This window comes from Amblyomma maculatum, chromosome 7, assembly GCF_055883805.1.
Source record: "Amblyomma maculatum isolate TAMU_Amacu chromosome 7, ASM5588380v1, whole genome shotgun sequence".
Taxonomy (NCBI): domain Eukaryota; kingdom Metazoa; phylum Arthropoda; class Arachnida; order Ixodida; family Ixodidae; genus Amblyomma; species Amblyomma maculatum.
The window spans coordinates 128,507,416-128,531,960 of record NC_139350.1 but is presented as its reverse complement, the minus strand read 5'-3'; the positions used below and the strand labels follow the sequence as shown (position 1 = coordinate 128,531,960).

At 44.1% G+C, this 24,545-nt stretch overlaps 1 protein-coding gene across 2 annotated transcripts in view; it reads left to right on the top strand.

The window, feature by feature from the left end:
* Positions 1-24,545, top strand: part of LOC146184713 (caspase-1-like) — a 45,600-nt gene that overhangs the window by 1,696 nt on the left and 19,359 nt on the right. Inside the window, exons 2-5 of one of the 2 annotated variants that reach the window (XM_084609455.1) lie at positions 2,430-2,472; positions 7,041-7,182; positions 11,350-11,497; positions 21,003-21,178. In XM_084609455.1, the coding sequence (XP_084465581.1) occupies positions 2,430-2,472; positions 7,041-7,182; positions 11,350-11,497; positions 21,003-21,178 (509 nt within the window). The remainder of the gene's footprint in view (positions 1-2,429; positions 2,473-7,040; positions 7,183-11,349; positions 11,498-21,002; positions 21,179-24,545) is intronic. The other variant, XM_084609456.1, reaches the window with a different exon arrangement.

Here is a 24,545-nt window from a genome sequence, read left to right as displayed (position 1 = left end):
AAAATTAGCATAAAATTAACTTAAAGGCATGATAAAATTTTATAGTGCACTCTGCCTGCTTATTGCAACGGAATACTATTTATTATAAATCTTAGCAGCGTGCTCTACCATTGGTGTACAAAAAAAAAAAAGCTATTGCCAAGTTTGCCTACTAATGCTGCAATGATTTTAGCTGTGTCTTCTTGCACTACTGACAAAAGTCTGTCAACAAACAAAAAAAAGGTTTGATGAATCGGAATTTTCTCAATGACGCAAACCTGTGCTGTTCAATAAACTGAGAACAAATTCCCAATGAAAATTGAAGGTGCCAACATAGCACCGTACGCTTCGGTCGTGCTTGGGAACCTCGGCACAAATTGAGTTTAGTTACAGTCAGGATCGAAAGTGCCCGTGGGACAGCATATTTGTCTTTGTATCATACTTAAATTTAATAATTTGTGTTTTATGCTTGTGTTTTATTCAGTGTTTTGCCATAGTGAAATTACAAAATGTAGATAGCAATAATTCACTGAGAATCAGTGTGGTATTTATTTTCAGCTCTGATTACTTATTTTTGCTTGTTTCATTTCATTGGTTAGAGGCTTTCAGTTTTAGTAACTAGCCTGAGGGATTTTTCGTTTTCCAAATCTGGTGCAGTCTGCTATTGTGGTATAAGATATGGAAGCAGTTCTGGATGCCTAACTGCCTTTCACTGAGGATGAGATGTCTAGATACTCAGTTACTGGTATGTTGGAGCATAATGACCTCTGATTTAATTTTGTTGCTTGTGGGAACATCCCATACCTCTGTGTATCTTGGCCTGCTTAGGGTGCGATTTAGTGAGGCACGAGTGTATGTAGAAAAGATGTCACCATTTATGTACGCTCAATAGAATCATCTGTGATGACGGATTCGGAATGAAAATTTTCACTTGTTATGAAGGGGATCGTGTATTGACATGCTCACTCAGGCTATGTTGGAGTTGTCCTCCAAACTATACTGTTTATGGAAAAAAAAAAAAAAAAAAGCTATTGTCATAGTAGTTTCTATTGAGTGGTGCCTCATACCTGCTGGAGTGTTTACGTAAGGGAACTGGGAACTCGAATGCCATACCCCCCCCCCCCCCCCCCCCCTCCTCACTCGCAATGCAATGGGTTTGCCCCCTCCAACAAACAATCCTGCCGACGCCTATGGCTTCATACGCTTCTCTTGGACCTATCTATGAATGGCATGTACGACATCATTGTTGTCAAAGGTGTGCGATATTAAAGTCCCGAATTCACACAAATAATCTGGGTCAGTGAACACAGATACCTACTTACCTGTTAAACTGACAATGCAGGTGTCACACTTTCTTTATAGTGACTTTTTTTTTTTTTTGCTTATGTGTGTGAGTTTCACCCTTAGGATTGAATTTAATCGGTAGTATAGTGACTATTCTTGCATGAAATTAATCATACTTTACTGATGTAGTCACTGAAAATCACAGAGGTTGCTTTATGAGAAACTTAAACTTTCCTCATTGAGAGCAAAATATGCAGCTTTTATGGTACTGGGGGTGCTGTGAATCCACAGGGAGTGTGGCACTTGTTCACTCTGCCTCTTAATCTGCGACACATTTGTAGCGCTCCAGGTATCTTAGTGCACTTCTCTGATTGTGTACTGGGTCCCTCATGCTGCTTGAGTGTAGGGGATTAGAATTACTTTTATACATGCAAATTTTGGAGACTGAATGGGAGAGAAGAAGAGAGGGGCAGAAATTGGTGCGAGTTGGTGCTGGATTATTTTTTTTTTTTTTTTTTACAAGGGGGGGGGGGGGATGTGTTGGGGACTAGTGCAGATAGTTTATAGGCTGTATAAAGCAAGCACAATTTCACTTTTTCTGTACAAAGTCTTGAACTAAGTTCTCGCTTGTTGTTTTCTTGGGCTGTGGTTATGCTTGGCCATGTCTTCTCTCTTTACTGAGACTAGGGATTTATGCTGTGGCCAAGAATGACATGCAGGAACCGTTGTTTTGTCTGATTAAACCTATTGACGTGCTGCTGTAGGTCACTGTTTCTTTTGTTGTACAGCCTCGTCCACTTCTAGCTATAACACGGTCACTGCTTTCAAGGTGTCATTGCATCCGACCCGGCCACGCAGTAATCTAAAGTGGCTGGCCATGTGAAGCAACACATCCGTGTCTCTGTGTGCTTGCATCGCTTTGCATCTATATCTGCCTGCGTCAGATACAATGTTGCTTTAAAAGCAGTGACCGTGTTCTAGCTAGAAGTGGACGACCCTGTACATAGTTCTTCATAGTGGGCTAGTCATTGTAAGTGTACATGGTGTGGCAGATTATTGGAAAAAAAAACAAAAACTTTTCTCTGCAACAAGTGTGAGGTAGTTTATGCTTCTGGTACACACATTGTTTTCAAATATTAATTTGTTTTTTGCTTTTTGTTCTCCAGCTAACAGCAACAGTGAAGCTGATGCCAGAAGCATTTTTGGGGGGTAAGTGGCTTTTGTTTATTTTCTGACAACATCAAATACAAGGAAGAGAAAGCAGACAATGAGAGATTGCTGAAACAATCTATGATTCATTTGAATGACATTCATATTGGTAGACGAGCCTTATATGGAGGGTAGCCTGAGGAACCATTTAGAGTGGCCTTCAGTATTGAAATTACTTGAATAATTGTAGCATGGGGCTCAGTGCTGAATCCCTGAGGGTCACAGCGCACTGTTTAATGAATGAACATTGTGCAGTTTGTGCCTTGATTGAGGCATTGCTAAGGAGGTTCACTGGAGCTTAAAAGACCTGACTAAATGCAAAGCTTCTGTACGTAGTATTAAGCACGTAATAATAGTGCAGCTGCAAGTATTAATATTGCAAATTTTAATTGAGAGCTGTGGAATCTGCAGAATTTGTTTTATTTACTGTTCCGTTTTCAGTGGTGAATGGTGATAAATAGAAAGTGCAGTTCAATTACTTTTACAAAATTTAGCCACTTTGTAATCTTGATCAAACTGTGAACCAAGTAAATGGGGAGGCGAGCTCACAGAAAAAAAAAAAAAAAAATCATGTGCTTATAATGTGGTGCTTATGCGTCTTGCTAGCGGGTGGCTTGCGTCAGGTGGCTGCTTTTTACTGATATTTGGTCCCCGAAGTAGCCCATTACCTTTAGTGGCTCACACTAAGCCCTTTAAACATGGTAAGCAATGCAGATAGAGTATGTCATCACAAACATTTTAGCAAAGTGACATGGTTCTTTTATAGGGTGCACCACTCTTGAAAGAAAGGCAAAATAAGTCAGTCTGTTTTCCTGTGGTGGTATTTTATCTCTGGTTCACGCTGTCGTCTAGTAGCCTGCCATTTGGTCAATGCTGCATGCTTAAAAATAAGCTCCGCATCGCAGAAGCCAGTCCTAACAAACAAAAAAACCCATTCCAGTCCTCAGCACAAAAGTGCATTTTTCAGTCTTGATGCAGTCTCCTTAGTGCTCAGTTGTTGACTCAGTAGATAGGGCACTCAGCTGCCAAATCGGAGAATGCGGGTTTGATCCCTCCGATGGTGGCTGCATTTCGAGGTTGAGGCAGTTTTCCACAACCTCACTCACTGACATCAGCGGCATTTGAGGTCATTGTATCCCTCTTCCTTCTCTCACTTTCACCTTTCTTTCAAAAGTTGCTGTTTTTGCTTTTTCTGGGCCAGTGACAGTGCTTCTTCCTTGCACATGATTGGTCCGTAGTTAGCTGTGTGCTACTGTGGACTGGAGCTGTGGGTCTTGAGTCTGAATTCCAACAAGGAAGGGGGTGGGGAAATGGCGTACATGTATTGTCCACCGAGTGTGACAACGACACAGACCTTTGTCACGCTTGGTGTGCACCTATGATTCGATCTGCTACGACACTGCCAAGAAGTACTGAGAACAGTGGTCTCTTTCGGTCTGTTCCTGGCATCGTTAGCATTTCTTAGTAACATAGAACGGACACCAAAATGTGCTTTTGCCATTTATCTATGTTATCTTCTGTCGCATGCTTAACCAAAATTAAACCGATGTGTTTGTTCCCGGAGGTAGAAGAAAACTGGCACTAGGGTTGCATCATTCCCTGAAAACCCTGACACTAAAACTGTCAGGCTGACTTGCAAATTTTAGTTGAGGGCTCAGCGTTAGCTTCACAATTTTCTTTTAATACAAAGCAGTCTGAGTGCCATGAAGGCAAAAACTGTCCCTCATCGATACCTGTTGTCAACTTGTGCGTGAAGCCTTGGCAGGTGGGGTTTTGGGGGGGATTTCCTTTTCTCTCCCTGCCAGCTGTGGCATGTGGAAAGGGGGAAGTTTCTCTACTCCTAGAGGAGAGTAGCAAAGAATGTGAGGCCTCCAAAAAGACTAAAACTATCCACTCGGCTTGTAAGGGAGAGGAGGGAGAGGTATGACTAAGAATTATGCAAAAATGAATCAGAGAAGCAGTTACAAATAGAAATGGAATACGACAAGAACCAGAATTGGAATAGAATTGGATAAAGTAGTATCATGGAAATTGGAATAGGTTTGTGAATGAAAGATGGTGGGATCGTAATTGTAGTGTATTGGTGAGCGAATGAAAGATGCTGTCCCATTTCCTTCGTATCAATACAGTCAGTTGCCCTTAAATATTTTTTCTGCTTAGTTTGGTGTTGTCTTTTGGGTCGAAACCTTTTTGTAGTTATCCTCCAAATCAGAATATAAGAACAGATGGAAACAGAAGCTTTAAAAACATACTTATAACCAGCTGGAAAGGATTTCAGACCAACTGGAATGTGGTTAGCTTGAAAGTTTCAATTTTGAAGTGAAAGCTTTGCTACGCCAGGTTTTTGGGCTGTCATTGTAGCGCCGGTTTTCGCATTCAAGTGACCTTGACAGACACCGCGCCTTTTCTTTCTTATAAGCCAGTTTACAGTGGAAGGGAAAGCTTTACTATGCTGGCTATAGCAGGTCATCATGTGACACTAAATTTTCTCTTCAAGTGACCTTGACCTAATGTAAGCGTGGCTGTCCACAATTTCATGGTGTTCACCCAAATGTATTCTACGCCTTCCTTTCCCCAAAGCCCAACCTAAACGGAGAGGCAGCCCTGGGTTGGGTGCGATGTCCGCGCACGTTAAAGGCCCAAAGGTGGCCAAATTACTCCATAGCCTTCCACTATGGGGCCTCTTTCTCTCTGCTTCCTCTCCCATCTTTCTTCTCTCAAGTCTGGCAGATACTGTGCCTTTCCTTTCTTATAAACCAAGGTACAATATACAAGAAAAAATATGAAACATGATCTTGACCTGGTTAGGTGTAGGTCCACGATTCTGGGGCGTCCACTCGAAAGTATAAGGCTCCTTCCTTTTTCCAAAGCCTAATTTAAATAAAAATTATGGAAGAACCATGGATTGGAAAGTGGATATTAAAGAGGCTATCATTGCAACACTCACAGCTTTCGCTCTATCACTAGGTTCAAGCCATGCTTAAACCCCCACAACATTTTTTTTTCTCATTTCTTTAAAGTCCATTATGAACAGTGTGATTTTGTCTTTAAATGTTGGCTATCATACATAGCTGGAGAATAATGTTTTATAGGTGTTTGGCAGTATGCTTATGCCTTGCATGTTTCTGTGATGTGGTATATAAATTCCATTCAGCTGCAGGTGTCTGCATTTTCATCTGAAATTTGGCTGCACGGTTGTAGCTCAACCTGTACAATGCAGCCAAACGTGTTGCATTGCTGTATGCTAGAGGGTGCATCAGAAAGCTTTCAATGCAAGTGTACATGACAAGTGTGAAACAAGGACTGCCAGGAAACGGAAAAAAAAAAGAAGACTTAAAGAAACATATTGTTACGTGGTGGCATGACAAGCGATAGAACACGGCGACACAACAAAAACAGAACGAAGTGATGACATGACGATGAAATATGCTTTAATGGCCAGCGGGCCTGGCGCGAGCGCACCGCCCCGCGCCAGTGCCCGCTTCGTCATCTTCGTAGCACTACCCGGGGCCACCGAGCAATCATCCCGATCGATTGCTAGAAATCCATTGCATGAAGTGACGATGAACACAGACACAGGATTAGGATATGAAACGCTGGACATCACAATGAATGCGAAGATGGGATGAATGCTTGCCCCGGATCATCAGGTCCAATCTTCACCATTTTCGGAAGGCCAAGGCTCATGGACACGCCGAACGGCTTGGGCGGGGGTGCTGTCTTCGCTCGAGTGGTCGTGAGGTCGCTTCGTCGTAGGGTCGGTCGGGTCGGTTTTGGGCTCTTTCTGGTCGTCATGTGTTGTGGTCAAGGCTGGGGACGGGGCTGGGGAGAGCGGCTGATCGGGTCTGAGCACAAAGAGCTTGGGTAAAGCTGGGCGGCGATCTCCACGGGTTCTCGGCCGATGGACCCGGCGTACGGTTGGCTTCGACGGGGCAAGGCAAGGATGGGGGTGAACCGCACCTCCAACCAAATGTTACGTGGTGGCATGACAAGCGATGGAACACGGCGACACAACAAAAACAGAACGACGTGATGACATGACGATGAAATATGCTTTAATAGCCAGCGGGCCTGGCGCGAGCGCTCCGCCCCGCGCCACTGCCCGCTTCGTCATCTTTGTAGTAATATGATCATTAAAAGAAAACTATATGGGAAGTGACTATTTTCTGAAGCTTTTTTTATCCTGAGTTTATCATTGCCTATGTTGGCTGGCAGATTTAAAGAATAATGCAACCAATTAGGCCAGTTTGTTTTCTTTCATTTCGGTCTATGCATTAAGTTCGTAAGTGAAGACTGACGGAGCATGAAATTTTTTTTTTGCACGTGTTTGTGTGTTATGACCTATGAGTTGAAGGTTGAACAGAACATGACATTTTCAGAGAGGTTTTTTTGCTTGAGTTTTTTGTATTCTTTGCATGCATCTTCTGTATGATGATTTTCTCAGTCAGTGTTCTTTGTGGTGTCCCTTGTTGGCTTTGCACTGTCATGGGTGCGGTAGGTTTGGTGCTTCTGTGTTGTGGTGGTTCCTGTGCTGTCCTTCCCCAATGTCGCAATGTCGGATGTGGCAGTCTGTCTTCGGGCTGCTGTATGCCCAGAATGTTCACCAGGCGGCCGGCCACTCAGTACCCAGTGCTGCCCACATCGCTGGAGGCAGAGGAGTACAACATGGCGCACCCCAACCGGGGCAAGTGTGTCATCTTCAACAATCGAGTAAGTGATGATTGAGGAAGTACTATTGGCACACTACTTTATTTTCACTAGAGAAAAACTGCTAGTGAGGTGCATTCGTGATTGTGGGTGCGAATACGAAATGTTTGCATTATGCAAACCAGCAACATTAGTAATGTTGCTTTACTCCCATCCTACCTTCTCTGTCCGGTGAGGCTTATACAACTGAGCAGGCTGTTGGCTGAATTGGAATTCATGCATTCTAATGAAAAACATGCGCATGTGTGCCGTGTAGGACGTAGTGTATGTCTTTTCCCTTAGTAGTTGTAGTGGTTTATTTTAAAACAAATAGAAAGAGAAAGAAAAGAAGTTGCCTGCCATGGCAGTTGCTGTTCAATATGTTAAGCATCTCTGAGCTCGGATGGTTTAAATAAGAGGAACTGGGATAAGATAGTGAGGAGAAGTGTTGGGAGGAGTGTTGGCGAAAAAAGGACGGAGGAGAGCTGTGCACACTGTCTACAAAGCAAAAAAAAAAAAAAAAGCACACACCGCTCACACGCAAGTGTTCATTCATTGTTCAAAACATAACTATGCACGAGCAACCATTGTGCATAAGTGCACAAAATGTTAATAGATTGAACATTTAAAAGCAGTGTGCACATAGTGTCTGTCACTAATTAATTGCAAGCATGGCACACTGCTCAAACGGCTAGTGCGGGGTGTCCAAGTGCAAATCGTCCCAAATAGCATGCTTGAAGCGTTCACATCACACTGCGCACTTCCTGGAGAAAAAAAGTGCTACAACCAGCCTTAGTTCTCAAGAGGCGGCAGTTAAATTTCAGTTTCTAGGATCCTTGAGTCTTGAGTCGACGCAGCTATGCTTGATAAAAGGCGTCTTCATCAAATAAAACAGTGCGATGTGCTCGTCTGCTCCTGTAGAGCGGCTTTTCTCATTTACTCCACTTATAGCATGCCCACATTGCGAAGTCCTTTCGGACCGGTGGTTTGACGAAATGCTGTTACCTAAGACCTTCAAGTAACAGAAAAAAATTTGTTTTTCTTAATGAAATCTTTCAGCTGTTTGCTTTTTGTTGTTTTCCTTCTAGCTTTAGCGAATAATGTTCAACTTAAAAAGTCTGTTATCGCAGTACTGGCAAAATAACTGCTCAGCTTCTGAAGCAGGCGGAGCTTGCCCTATTTAGCACAGAGCAAAGGCACCGGACCCCAGTGAGTAATGTACTAAACAAAAAGCAACAGAAAATGTTTCAGGTTTATTCGTTTGTGTTGAGGTCCTCACAAATTCGCTCGTATGAGGTGCATTAGATTGAAATATTTCTTGCTAGGCTATGCGCGGAAGCAGTCGCTTCAACGAACCCGTGGCTGTGGTATAATTTGAAGTTCTAACAAGGCCAGCTGCGCAGACAGCAAAACTTTATTAAATTGGTGCAGTCAGATTTGTTTAAGCCCTTTCAGAAAAAAAAAATACAAAAGGGGGGTTGCGGGGGGTAGTAATAAAATGTGAAGGCAAAACCATAGTTGGACGCTGTGTTAAATGTTTTGCATCTTTCATTCACATTCTGTGAAATCCAACTATCTCAGTACACAGCTTTACCACCACTGCACATATTTTCTACATCCATTCCCAAATAGCGGTTACGACTGGTGTGTTGTCCCCCAAAGTGATGTGGAATGAAGCGTTCTGTTGTTCTTACACACAAGGAGAATTTATGGACTCGTTCTCAGTAATCTGAATGCTTAGTGCGCTCGGTTGGACACAGGAGGCTGGTAGTTTTAGTATTGGTGTAGACACGATTCGCATATTTTCTGTACCTCGTGACACAGTCTTAAAACATAGCGATTCAGAGCTTTCCCCTTAGAAGTGTGCTATAGGAATGCATTTAAGGTTCCAAAAACCACGAATAAATTGCATAACTCCACTAATGATATTACCACCTTTACTGTATTGACATTTCTGTGATGTAAACTTTGGTAATTATAATGCCATCTTTATTATTTTGGATATTTCAGTGATGTAGCGAAGTATCAACAATACAGTATCGAGTATTTGTATCATGAATCGATTTCAGTTCTGTATCTTGTATCAGTATCAGAAATGCAATTTTTCAGAGTATTGAGTATCAGTATCGGAGATACTTTTTTGAAGTATCTTGCCCAGCCCTGCTATGTGATGGACTTCATTGCATTTAAGTTTCTATTTCCATGATGACTGGTTGTCTGTACTTTTCTAGCACAGATATAACAGCTCTGATTAGCTGATTTTGAGCCTTGTGTTTTGGTTTTTAAAACTTGCTGATTGCAGCCCGTACAATGCCAAAACATTTTATGTTATGAAAACCTTATTTGTGCTTGTTAAACTAAGCACTTGAAGCTAGGCACCTAAAACTCTTTAAAAGTTGGAGTCTTTATCGTTGTGTGGGCTGCGCAGTAGTCTCTAAAAAAAAAAGAAATTTGTAAATGAGCCGAGAGAAAATTGGTCTTTACATAAGGCAACCACTTTTCCAATAATTAGGTTATAGTGTGCATTTGCTTGAAATAAAAGGAACTTAACTTAAGGGTTGTACAAGTGAAACAGAGGTTACTGGTGACTATGGTGAGCCTTGCATTTAAAAAGGGGTAGTTATGACCTTATATAGTAAACATCTTGTTTGTTTATGACAGCTTTATCAAACAAGGACAGCATAAACCGGCTGAACATGTCATCAGCATTTACTGACTGCGCCATAGTTTTCAAGGCGGAATCCTTTTTAGCGCAACGTACAAGGGCCAGGACAGACGCTAACACCAGCTGTTTAAATAGAAAGAATGCATGCACATTCAATCATCATTCAGTCATCATATCACAGCTCATAGTTTGCACTTATGGAAGGTTTATTTGTCCCAATTTATTCCTAGGGCTTGAAGAGTACTGACGCTGCACTTCTCATCTATAGTGTGACAAATCTCGGCTCAAGTGTTAGGCCAGTTCGAATCTCGTGTGAGTGTGAAACTTTCACAAGCTGCTGGCACAACCAGGGGTTGTGTTGAAGCCAGTTCTTTTCTTTTTTTCCTACCAAAAGCCCAACTGCTCCCTTCAAGAGTGACTCATAAATCCACCCCTGGCCACAGCGTATTGTCAGCAGCATTTGCGTAAATTATGAACAAGTCTGAGATCAGGCTTGCATTTCGTGTTTACACTTTGCTTGACAAGTTGCATTCTGGGCTTGCCACTTGGCAGGAGTGGCTGATCACGAGCAGTTTCTCTACTGGTAAACATCTAAACTTATGCATGTAGAACATAAAGTGAATGGGCTGTGTCTGGCATGGTTAGGCAGGGTGCAGTTAATAAAGGAAGGAGCCATTCATGAAATGGGCATGGGCTCAGACTTGGAACTGCTTCATATATGTGCGGATAGTTTGATGATATTGATAATACACAACTGATGTGGTTTATCTGCTGTATTAAGGCTCAGGGCGGTTGGTTATTGGACTGGAGTTCCCAGGTTCAGACCCTACTATGGCGTCCATGTTTTGATGTAGGCGAAACACAAAGGGGTGTTTGTGCTGTGCGATGTCGGTGCACATTAAAGATCCTCAGGTGGCCAAAATTATTCTGTAGCCCTCCAGTACAGCACCTCTTTCACTCCCGCTTTCCTCCCTTCCCCTGCGGCGCAGTTGAAGTGTCAGCCGAGAAGTGTGACAGGTACCGCGCCTTTGCTTTCCTATAGACCAGTTTATTATTTATGAGGCTCCTGTGCATCCGTGGCCAACCCTGGAAATGCAGGGGCCTGTGTGAATCATTTAGTAAATTGCATTAGTTTTTTTGCTATGACACCATAGTATTTTTTAATATCTGCTTCAGAAATGTGACTTTGGTGTGTGGGGTGTGGGAGTGCTGGTGGCATATATTATTAGGTCCTACCTATTATGAATGTAAGGTATGGGAATGAATGATTGTTTAGCCAGTATCAAACTCCTACTATAGTTAAAAATACCATAGTTAAAAATAAAAACACATCAAACGGCTATATTTGACGTTTGCTATATTTGGTATTTATTTGCTCTCCATGATAATTATCGTGTTCTGTACTGAGCCTTCTTTTGTTCCTTTTTGTGAGAAGCTTTTTGACTGCATAATAATAAAATTTCCTACAGCTCAGGCTATGAAACCAAAGTCTTGTATTTTTGTGCTGCTCTTCTCTGACTTTGCAGTATTTTGAGTCCCACACGAAGCTGAGTGAAAGACGAGGCACAGACTTGGATGCTGAAAATCTCTACTATCGCTTCCGGGAGTTGGGTTTTGACACAGTCATTCATCCAAACATGTGTCGTAAAGACATGCTGGAGGAGCTTGAACGGCGTAAGTTGAACCACTAGTCTTGCAGGGCTTTCATAATGGGGAAACAATAGTCATTTATTGGAAAAATGGTGAAAATGCATTGAATCGTGCTTCATTTAATGTGAAATGTTGTGCAGTGTATACTAATTGCAGTGTTATGCCATTTTAAGTGTTTAGCCAAGGTGTGATTTCTGTGAACATGAAATTTGGACTCATTGGAACCAACATTACAACTCTAGTGTAGTCAGCTAAAGAATACTGGAGCGTGCAAGTGAAAAATTGTCCGATGCCGCTCATCAAACATTTGGAGCAGGCTTGGCATGTCCGGTACCTATCAGGCAGATGGTCAAAACATGAGCAGTATGCACTGATGGAAGGACGCAAACCTGCAATACAGACTGGGTCTAACCATTCTTGTGGGCTTACAAACTAAACCTCTATAATGTAGAACAGAGTGCACAATAGAAAAAGCAATTTGTAATAGACAACAACTTTAGAATATTGGGAGTATGGAAGGCTTTAGCATTTAACTGATTTGCATGGAAGGAAAGTGACCTTTGTATCAGAAGTTACTGTATTTGCTCGAATGTAACGCGACTGCGAATGTAATGCGAGGGGCGACTTTGCATATTGCCCAATGGGAAAAAATAAAATCATGAATGCAATGCGAGATAAGCGCTTGAAGAAGTACCTTTAATAGACATTGTGGCCCTTGCAGTCTCATACAAAAGGGCTCATTCGTCACTGTCATCGGAGGCCAACCTTTTAGAAATGGAGTCTTCCTTTTCACTCTCGTCCTCCCAGACGATGTCGTCGGAAGCCTTTGCGGTCAGGTTCATGTTTAAATTCACTTCCTACTGCATTCACCACTTATGTATGGTATATTAGTCAATGTCCACCGAGCTGCTGCAAAATTTCGAATTTCTTTTATCAGAATAGCTTTTTCTTTGAAGCGAGTGTCGTACTGTGCACGGCGTGTTGCCACCATGGAAAATGCGATAGCAACAGAAATAATCGTACTAATCCACTAAGATAGATGTGGGATAAAAGTGACAGGATCTTGAGCCTACAAGCAAAGAGTGCACCGTTTCGACTTTGGAGGGATTGGGATTTGGCTGATTTGGCTTCCCTGGTACCCACGTGGCCAGCATAACATCGTAAAATCGCGAACACCGAAACTAAGTGGTGGCGGATTCAGTATGGCTACATCAGGGCGCTGCTTTAGGGCAACCGAATCTCAGTATTCAATTATAACGTGAGGGTAAACTTTGAGAGTCAAAAATCTTAAAAAAAAACTTACTTTACATTCCAGTAAATACAGTACTGCTAACAGTCTATGTTGGTGTTTTAGAGATGGTGTTTCTCTGTCCGTGTACAGAGTGAGATTTAGTTGCATGCCTTGATTTAACACACTCCTGTCCGCGGGAAAAGTAGGGGTTTTTGAGTGGTATCTTTTTTTTTTTTTTACAAGAACTTGTTTGGTAAAGGAGTTTATGGTAGCAAATGTAGAGGAGGAAATTCTCTTCGCAATGGTATTTGTCACAATTAACATCTTTATTGTGTAGGTGATAAAACAAAAATGAACTGAAAAAAATTGCATTTAAAATTTAAAAAATTGATAAAAACAGCAAAAATTCTTCACATAAAAACAAAAACCAAAAAAAATGTGAGAGATACGTTTTTTAGAACAGGGACCGAGGTAACAATGCTGCAAATTCCAGCTTTCTAAGTACAGTATAACTCAAGTTAGGAAAGAAAACATTACACCATATGACTATCGTGCCACCGCGCAAAACAGTTTCTTATTGCCGTTAAACAGAGGTTCGCTGCACATGTCTCACAGAAAACATTTGTTTCTTGTTCCACCTTTCTTTCTTCATAGCACAATTTGCAGTTCTTATACTTCTCCATTTTTTGGGACTTGTGCTGCAGCCCCTGAGGTTGATCATGAGGCGGAAACAGAGGGCGAACATCGGGGTCTCCAGGTTGTGGCTCACCAAATCCAAGCAGTTGCTCGGCCAATTTTTTATTTTTTTTTATCTCTTCTGGTGCGACAGCTCGCTAAGTTCCGTCTTTTTCGCCGTAAGAAGGTTTTTCCAAAATATGCATCCACGCATATTTGTTCGTGTTCACGCATATTTGTTCGTATTCACGCATATCTCCTTGATGATCTCTGTGGTGAGGAATAGCAGAAAGAAATCGATGGCTCTGGAGTAGCGCCATGCGGTGCTGCAGCACGCAATGCAGAAGTCGACCCCTGGCGGTCTCCTAGGAGCAAACGGGACTCTCTGCGCTGCCATCGGCAAGTAGTCCCGCCCGAATGATGTTGAGACCCTGCAGATAACAGTTATGACTTTAAAACACTCTGATTTCTACCCATTAGCGCGCAGCAAAGCCGGAACTTTTCGAAAAAGAAAACGAAGCCTACCGGGGCATGGCCGTTGACATTCCTGGTCGGTTTGACGCAGTTTCGCTGTCGGTGCTGAAGTCTGAAGAGCTGAATTCGTCTTCCTAGTCATCACTGTTGCTGTTAGCATCCGCAGATGAGCACTCAGATGCGTCAGTATCCGTGGAAACGGCCCGCTTTCGAGCAGCAGCAGCACGCGACGTCGACACCATTTGCAAGCAAGGAGCGCCGGTTACGTCACTCGAAAACTATAAGAACGGCCGTGACGCGACGAAAAAAGTAAAATCGAAAGCGAAATTGAAAAAAGGGTTGTTCTGTTACCCACTGGATGCCGCCGCTTATCAAGGAGCGTTTCGAAAGCGGATCGTGAAACTATCGATAACGGGTTCTCGATTGGAATAGGCGCGGACAGGAAAGTGTTAATGAGAAAAGAACCACCTTTTTTTTTGTCTGGGGAGACTTTAAGCCCATTTTTTTTCTTAACCAGTCTGGTAGTTTGTTTAATGTAAGTTGTAGGCTTCCTTTGAAGAGGCCAAAACATTTGTCTGGTTAGTTTTTAATGGGAGTATGTGAGTATACCAGGTTCGGCCCTATATACAGCACGCAAAAGCATTGAATAAAAATGACCGAAATTTTAGAAAGGATAATTGTAAATACTGGATTTATTGCACTGTGCATGAAAGCTGCAAGACTAAGAGCATCAAGCAGGCTCACTTCGTCTTACTTGAAAATGGCATTGCTCCTCTTTTCTCACTGTGTCCCACAGCGGCTGTGTTTTCCTGGTTGTTACTTTCCATCTTGCCCTAAGCACACCGAAGGTGCCCAACCATGCATCTCTCGCTTGTATCACTCCTTCTCTGGAATTCTGATGAGCAGGCACACCATGTTTCTGTCTTTGCCTTCACCTCAGGCAATGTGCGTGGCATTGCTGTCTGGTGTCCTCTGTGCTGCAACAGCACCCTTACAGTGTTGCGTCTATGGAACATGCAGTCCCAGAGTTCCAACTCGATGTGGCGCAACGCCAAGCCCTGATTATGTCTGGTCTCTGCACCATTCTGCATTGGCAAGAAAGCCCCCCTTTCATAAATGTTGAGTCAACTTCACCTCCACATTGTATTCCCCACTATTTGCGGAACAACAACTTTTTGAAACTTTGTATTATGGCCATAATTCGTGAGATTTATGCAGCAGAACATGCTCGCATAGTTCCCCCCTAGCAGCACTACATGTATCTATGAAGCGGTAACATTCAAATTTAGCACTTTATCCCTGCCAGCCATTGACACCATGTTTGGGGCTATGCACAATCTTGGAAAGCCAAATTAAGGATTTATGAAAAGGGTGTATTGTGGCCTGCTTCTTCTGCACTGGCAAAAAAGCACCCCCCCCCCCCCCTCCCCTCTTTCCACACACAAAAAAAGTGCAGTCTAACAGCACGGCTTTCCCGTGCTACCATACCCGTGCAAAGGTGATGGAAGCCATCCTGGGGGGGTATGCCTGCTGCTAAGCAGGTTGTATGTATATGCAGTGAAAACTCATTGATATGTTTGTTAAAAATTGCGGGAAATAACATACCTGTGAAAGCGTAAACCGAAGTACCCCGTTTTGAAAAATGTAACTGTTAAACAAGGTACAGAGGCATTCGTCGACACTTTCACTTCATAAAAATGTCGATTAGCATTTTTTGGCATGAGGTATGAACAGCACCCATTTTTAGTTCTTGTAAAATTTAGTCCGCATTTGCGTTGTCTTTAGCACAGAAGAGATTTCGCAACACATCCGCTCAATCGAATGCAGTGGCGAGCCAAGATCGTGTCCTCGTTTACAGATTCTTTGCCCCCTTACACCATTACATTATGGACAAGCATTGCGATTGCTGACTATCAACGCTTTTTGCTTGTCATGCTGTGTTCCCTAGACAAGGCCAGCTCCTATGTAAGCACACAGTTCTGAGGTGTTCGCCCTGCCGTGGTGGTGCAGTGGTTAGGGCGTTCGACTGCTGTGCCCAAAGATGCAGGATCGCATCCCAGCTGTGGCGGCCGCTTTTCAATGGAGGTGAAAAACAAGGCTCCCGTGGGCTGTATGATGTCAGTGCATGTTAAAGAACCTCAGGTGGTCGAAATTATTCCGAAGCCCTCCACTGCGGCATCTCTCACAGCCCAATTTACTTAGAGACGTCAAAGGGCCACTGTCCAGGGTATGACGTTTTAAGCAAAGGAGCCCAATGCTTCTGTCAGGTTTCAGAGATAGTCTGTGCAAAATGCTACAGCGATATGCTTGCGCTAAGCAGCAAAAATACAAATCAAAGCTCTCTCATCCTCCCCTTCGGGAAACCAGCTTCCTCGTTCTCTACGCTGGTCCGTCGGGCCGCTAGGCTGACGTCAGAAGGCAATGACATCCAGTGATCTGTCTCACTGACTGACGGGTGAAGAACTGGTATACACTATTAATTGTGCTGGACACTTTTCCCTCGCCACGGCTGGACTGAATGCAATGAATACAGCGGTGCACGTTCCCTCGCCCGTTTTGTTTTCGCGCACGCAGAGTGCCATGCCCCACTTCCCGCCAAATGCGGAGGAGGAAGGAGAATTTGGCTTGTGGAGGCTAGACGACAGAGCAGGAGAGTGAAAAACCTTTGCGAGGGAAAGGGAGGAGAGAAACACGACAAAATCAGGTGATTGTGGTGGCGGTAACTGCGTTATTAATTACTCTTTTCAAAAACATTTTTTTTCGGCCTTGCGTTCAAAGGGAGAAGCTTCACAGTCACCAGGGAAGGAAATATTTACGACCGGAGGGTGGACAGTGGCCCTTTAAACCCCATCAATAAACCAAATTAAACCAGTTCTGAGATGTTGCACCTCCATCACCCTGGGCACTATGAACACGACTTGATACTGCATTTGTTCTTTAGGCGTCATGTCTAATAACTGTGGCAAATGCCCTCACGTATGTTAGCATGTTGTCGTTCTGCAGTGCTTTGCCTCTTTACACAAAAGCACTGCAGAGAAGCCACCATTGTGGATGAGCGCCATTTCTCTCCTCCAATGTTGCATGTCGCATACCCCAGATTCGGACCGCTCTTGTGTTAGTGTACATGTCATTAATCGCTAAAGATATTGTATGACTACTATTTGACGAAGTCTTGAATGTATTAGTCAGCAAGTTGTGTTATTGTGAAACATATTTACTGGGAGAAAAATAGTATAACTACTATAGGATATTTTTACTGTCCACGATTTTGACCTTATGAACCGGGAATGTATGAATAGATTTTGCTGTTTATATTTTTTCCCCGTATGTGTTGTTAGGCGGGGTCGTATGGTTTGTGGTTGGTGTGAAAGTTAGTCTGAACTGAAAATCTGAAACAGATGATTTTAAGTGGGGACACGGCTCTTTGTGGTTGAAAATTGGGCTAAAAATCGGATTTTCGATTTTTCATTTCCGCGGTCCTGAGACGTTTCTGCAACTACCTGCAAATTGTGGTTGAAAAATACCATCTATTTCGCACGTTACAACATTCCAAAGTTGCAAATCTAATCTGAACGCTTGGCCCTTTAAACTGAGGTCAAATCACGCCGTTTTGATCGGCCTCAGATCGAGAAATATGCACTCCATCGGCATCATTCTGGTCTCATTCGAAAGATCTTGATTCAGGCTATTGCCGTGTCACGACTGGTGTCCCTGAGCGTGCACCCAAAGCGTTAAACAAAGGGACAAAATTGCGCGAAACGCTTGCTGCTATTGGGCTCCAAAATCATATCTTGCAAATGGGCCCATAATTTAAAAAAAATATTGTTCTAAGAGGGGTGTCTCCCTTTAAAAGAGAGTTAGGTAACCTGTTTTTTTTCCCGTTTTCTCAAAACACCCATTCTTGACTTCTTGCTCATTTGCACAAGTGATATCTCTGCCTTGAATGGAGGTAGAACCATAATTTTTGTTGTGGCATGTAGCTAAAAGTGCAAAGCACACAATGTTTGGAACAGATTTTGCAGTTTACATTTCAAAACTTTTTCAGTTTGATTTAGATCAACAGTAGGACACCCACATTTGGAACAGTGAACTTTGAACTGCTGTAACGTCGCTAATATTTGCTCTATCAAAAAAAAGCTCCAAAAATGGAATCGCTATGCTTTCTAGTACCTAGCAAAGTGTCCATGTTTTGTAGTGCGGTTATTTTTTCATTGTTTCCGCAGAATATGAACAATTAATTTTATGTATCGTATGAACTAACTGACCAATTGGCAAAATAGTTACATATTTGAAATTAGTGCAAGAAAGTGAATAAGAATGCCAAGTTTTATCAAGTTTGGTAAAAAATTTAGAAAATTAAGAGTCATGTCCCCAAGCAGATGTTTTTTTATGTTGAATCCCACCAACCTAATGGTCTGACATTGTTCATTTAGGGGCGGCATACTGTATTTGTCCCCAACACATCGGTATGTCAGAGGAAGTGCGGGCTATCTGTAGATCATTGACATAGACTGAGTATGTGATCAGCATAGGTGCTATTTTAATAGAGAGTCTATTTTTACCATGGCCTGATGCTTAAGATGCACCTGTGCAGTACATGATTTTCTTGCATAAATGTTTTTGAAAGGGTTGAGCCTAGGCATACCATAAGTGTGCATTCCTAAATAAAAGAATTCTACGGCTTAACTGCTTGCTGCAAGAAAGCCTAGCTTTGCTATCTTGTGGCATAGGCCTGTTTTCAGGTAAAGAAAAATGGTAACAGAAAACCGTGCATGTATGGAGGCTTCTTGCACTGTGCAGTTGGAAGTTTCTTTTTGGTGTTGGTGCAAGCATATGATTCTATGGTGGAGGGAAGGTTGTAGGAAACATATTGCAGCAAATGGGTCAAACAGTGCGAAGGAAAAAAGTTGACATTCATCTTAGCATTGTGGTGAAATCTAATTGATATGATTCCGCTTAAACGTTTTTTGGCAAAATACAATATTTTTTTTTTTATTCCTGTGCAGGCAGTGCATTTTCGTATGGCTATTGGATTATATTTTCACTTGGGTTTAGATAACACAATTGCGAAAATATGCGAAAAAGCCACAGGGTTTCGAATTTTCCTCCTAGAGGCAACGAAAAAGTGCTAGCAGGGAGCGATAGTAGCCGCAACAACAGTAACGCTTGTGGCCAATGTTTCAGTACCGTGTTTTGCTATCGTAATGAATCGCCCCTCCCTCTTTTGTTGTGGAGAGCCGACTTTCTATGTTTTTGTTTTTTTGAAGTTTTCGTTGTGGATTTTTTAATTTCTCGCTGCCGCAGTCCGCAGCATGAACCTTAAGACACAAAAGAATATAGCGCGAAGGTGGTTCTTGAACCAATTAGCCCAAACAAGAGTTATTCTTGACCTTGGTGGCTTACCAAGATGCTGCATGCTGATAGCATCTCCATCTCGGGGTGTTTATACAGTCGAACCCGGATATATCGAACTCGAAGGGGATCGCGAAATAGTTCGATATATCGATAATTCGATATACAGAAATCGCCTTGTGACGGCACTTACGATGCGAAAAAACGATACCGTATTTGTCGCGTAATCGACCCACTCGCATAATGAACCCACCCTCCACTTTTGCACCCGAGAATTTGAAAAAAAAAAAAATGCGTTAAGGCCAGCCCACTCACATGCAAGCGACTGAGCGATCTCAGCGACGAGCGGCAGCGACAGAGCGGAAATTTTCAAACTTGTTGGAACTGCGTCCCTCTCGCCGCTCCAGTCACCGCGGCAGCTCAAAACAAGGTTTCTGCGGCAGAAATCGCGAGCATTTTCGCTTACATGTCGATGGCGCGCGTCAGTCCGTTTCGGTCGTCTTATCCACAGCTCATTGGCAGCGTGCCAAGATGCTGCGCAGTGATAAGCGATAACGTCCGGGCGTGTTTATCTTTTGATAGCTCCTGCGTTGGCGGGGAGCGAACTTGGCAGAGTGCCCGTGATGGCTTGATTGCACAGGCCTGGTTCGGTTTATCACGCCGCGCTTGGGGCGGGCGTCATGATCGCAGCAGCTGACCGCGTGCTTTCGTTGATTCATATATGCAAGGATAAAAAAAAACTGCCGCTTTTTAACGTCCGCAGCCGCCATAACTTTCGCTACGCCACGCGTACAGCACAACGATAAGAAAGGATGACTCGCAAAAAAAAAAAAAAAAAACCAGAGAGAGAGCTGCCGTTTCTTAACATCCGCAGGCGCCATAGCCTCGTCAGCCGCGCGGCGCGCGCAGAGGGTTCGCAACACACGCTGGAGAAAGCGTCCGACGGCTGTCTGATCTGAAAACGGGCTGAGCTGGCTTGGCGCATGCGTAGCGCGTGCTGAAGGAGAGAGATAGCTAGGCAAAAGAATGGGCACACCCACGCGCATGGCTTGCAAACGTCATGTGTTGGCGTTGGCGCGCGGGAAACGATAACTGCAGATGCGCGCGCCTTTGGGGAATGGGCGCAGCGCTGCCCAGACCAGCGGTCGCCGAACTGTCCCCTTTCATTCCTTCCGCGCGTGGCTTGAAAACGTCACGCGGCAAACGGCCATGGGTGATGCGATCGCCTTTGGAGAAGGCACACTTTCTAGTGCGTGGTGCGGAGTTCGATATATCGAACGACCGGTGAAATTGAGTTCGATATATGACGTGGCTTTCCTATACTTTTACATGGGATTTTCAAGGGTATATTCCGTGAGTTCGATATAACCAAAATTCGATATATCCGGGTTCGATATAACCGGGTTCGACTGTATTGCGATGAGAGCACCTGGGGAGCGATGCTCTTGGTGAAGTTGGCAGCGTGCCAACTGTTAAACACTCTTTGCAGCTTTGTAGTGGGTGCAGAGCTAAGCAATGAAGCTGCGACTGTTTTCAATGAATTTCAGAAAAGCTTGCTTCTGGACATTGTGAAACAATAAGTCCAGCGCAAAATGACAGATTATTCAAAATGCAGTAAAAGTAAATCTCTACCATGTATGCTTGATTCCCGACTTTTTGGGGCCTTTTTTTGAATGTTACGATTTTCGAAGAATACGTCTTAATTTTTAATCACCACGTGAATCATATCAGCAAAATTCCACTCTGTACCATTCAGTTATTGTTTTGTTACCCTTCCCCCTTTTTTCTTGCTTGCAGTGGGCAGGCAGGACTACTCCAATGATGATTGTTTTGTCTGCTGCATCCTGACACATGGTGATCGTGATGTCCTGTATGCAAAGGATGGAAAGTTTCCTGTAGACAGTGTGATGGATCCTTTTCGTGGTGACGTCTGCTCCACCCTTCTTGGCAAGCCTAAACTTTTCTTCATTCAGGTAAGCAGGTTTTGATTCTTCAAAACACTACAATATGGCGCTGCTCTATTAATCTCTTTACACTAATCTAATCTCACTAAGTACAGTAAAAGATTGTTATTTGAACTTCAGAGAACCAGAAAAGAAATGTTAAAATTACGAATCAGCTCAGAGAATGTGGCAAGAATCACTTGCATCACAACATATTTATTTGATGAGCGGTTGCCTGTTTTGAGATGAAAACTGTGCAGCTGTGGTTGCTTCAGATTTCACTCAATTCTTTATCGGATGCGCACTCATAAGCATCAAAGCAGAGTAGCTCTGGAATGAAACTAGCCTCTGCTGCATCCTTCACGGTGCAGCACGGTAGCGGTAGGACCCGCTCATGAGTGGCTGCGTCATGTGTGAGAAAGCTTCACTACACAGAGTGAACGGCATGGAAAAAGCAGGCAGTCTTGGTGCGCTTGAAGAACCATGCAGATGGAAGTGAGAAAAGTGCACAGAGGCGTGCAAGTGAAGGCGAGGGATGAGGGGCACTAATTGGCACACAGTTAGCTGCAGTTGGTGGCTGATGCATAGCTGATGTATGGCCTGTAGCCACTGTCGCTGCTGATTGGCTTAAAGCTCAGAAATGCCAAACTTGCATCCTCAGTCATTTGTTGCCGTTCAGTGAACAGTATATAGTGACTTTAACAAATTTGCCCTTATTTCATTTTGACATCCTCAGTCCTTTGTCACCGCTCAGTGAACAATATAGTGACACAAACGAGTCTGTACTAAACTCAGTGGCCGGGCTATTCTAGGAGACAGGATCTGCTTTAAGAGGTGCAGAGACAACTCTCCAGTTCCAGTTCAGGTTTGACTTAAAGGGCCACTGTCCAGGGAAGGCCCTTTTAAGCAAAGGAGCCCAGTGTTTCGATCAGGTACCGGAGATAGTCTGTGCAAAATGCTACAGTGACACGCGCACCGCAAAGCACCGAAAATACAATTCAAAGCTCTCTCATGCTCTCCTTCGGGAAGCCAGATTCCCCGTTTCCTGCGCTGGCCCGACGAGCCACGTAATGACGTACATACCGCGAACAACGTTCATTGGTCCGTCTCGCGGACTGACGGGAGAAGGATGGGTGTCTACTGCTCTCTGCGCGCTTTTCCCTCGCCACGGCCAGACTGAATCCAGCGGCGCGTGCTTCCTCGGCCGTTTTTTTTTTTTTTTCGCGCTCGCGGAGTGCCACGCCCCACCTCCCGCCAAACGCGGAGGAGGAAGGGGAATTTGTCTTGCGGAGGCTAGACGACCTCGGGCAGGAGAGTGAAAAACCTATGCGAGGGAACGGAAGGAGAGAAGCATGACAGAATCGGGTGATTGCGGTGGCTGTAACTGCGTTATTAGTTACTCTTTTCAAAACATTTTGAGGCCTTGCGTTCTAGGGGCGAAGTCTCACAGTCACCGGGGAAGAAAATATTTTCGACCGGAGGGTGGACAGTGGGCCTTTAAGCTATATACTGTATTTCACGAATCTAAGCAGCCCTTCCCCCCCTTCGCAAGAAAAGTTATCTAAGCTTATCTAAGCACTCCCTTTTTTGCAAAGAACTGTGTGTACCCAAGGCTGCCAAGTGCATTTGCTCTCTTTGTCGTCAAGCCGTAGCTGTCAGAGACTTGACGTAATGTAACAGGTGTTGAGCTCGCAGCCTTATCTTCGGTTGCATGTGTTGGTGTGTTCTGACAATACATGACAGGTGGCGGCACAGAATGCCGAAAATCGGCCAAAAGCGATCCCGACAACTCTATCAAGGTGTTGTTACATAGGCCTGGTGTAGGTGGCACTTGGTATGTTTCATGGGCACTGTGGGTGTACTTTGCCTGGTTAGTATCAGTTGTTGAGAGCAATACCGTATTTACTCGCATAATGATCGCACTTTTTTTTTTAAAATACTGACTCAAATTTCGGGGTGCGATCATTACGCGGGGTAAATTTTCTACAAAAAAGTTTTGAGCACCGAAAACGCAAACAAGTTGCAGGTCAGACGTCTTAGAACATATATCTCGATTACAACCAAAAATAAAAGCTGAGTAAGGCTTACCTTCGCAATAAACACGCACATTAAGCATCACATGGAGTGCACAATGCCCATTTATTTTTTTTCGTCAGTACTCTAATCAAAGTCTGAATCCTCGCCATCCTCGCTTTCACTGCTGCACGACTCATCGGAAACGGCAGTGTCGTCGCTGGGAGCATCTTCACAATCCCACTTGAAGTCATCTTCCATTCCATTCAAAGCGTTAGATATGCCTGTCTTCTTAAAACTCTTAGCCACTACCTCGTCGGGGATACTGCTCCACGCTTCTGTGATCCACGAGCACAGCATCTCCACGGATGGCCTTCTAATCTTTCCGCTCGGCGTCAAATCATTCTGGCCCATTGCCATCCACTCAGCATAAAGTCGTCGAACGTTGTCCTTGAACGGTTTGTTCAAAGACACGTCGAGAGGCTGCAGCAGCGAAGTCAGGCCGCCAGGAATGACTGCAATGTCCGTGCGCAGCTCTTTCAGCTTGGCACGCACGCTGTCCACAAGGTGACCCCTAAAACTGTCCAAAACCAGAAGCGAGGGAAGCAGAAATGCTTCTGGTCTTCTTCCCCAAACAGTCTTGATCCAGTCGACCATCAGGTCTGCAGTCATCCACCCTTTCATCTGTGCACGTATATGGATGCCACGGGGAAAGTTTCCCTTCGGAATAGTCTTCCGTTTGAAGATCACGTATGGTGGCAGCTTCCGCCCGTCGGCCGTCACGGCAAGCATGACTGTGCATCGCTGTTTTTCTGCGCCAGACGTCTTCACGAGGACGCTCCGAGCACCCTTCTCGTTCACAGTTGTATTCCGGGGCATGTCGAACGTCAGTGGAGTTTGATCGGCGTTTCCAATTTGCGACATGAGGTAACCGCATTTTTCGCAAAGCCTAGTGACGAAGTGATGGAAGTCTATCACTTTGCTTTCATACGCGGCTGGGAGCCGCTGGCACAACGACGTCCGCCGCCTCAGGGAAAGTCCATTCCGTCGCATAAAGCGAGTCGTCCAACCGGAGCTAGCGCGGAAATCCTTTGCGGCGATTCCCAGCTTCCTGGCAGTTGTGCGCGCCTGCGTCTGTATCATTTCTAATGACACTGCACAACCATCCTTGCGCAGGTCCCTCACGTATTCTAGGACCGCCTCCTCAACACGAGGGAACTTGCCCGTTTTGGGTCCACGAAAAGCCCGCCGTGTCTTGTTCGTAGCCATCAGCTTCTCGCGCTGCTTCTTCCAATAGCATATCCTCATTTCGTCCACGCTGAAATGCCTACCAGCAGCGCGGTTGCCATGCTCCAGTGCATAGTCGACAGCCTTGAGCTTGAAC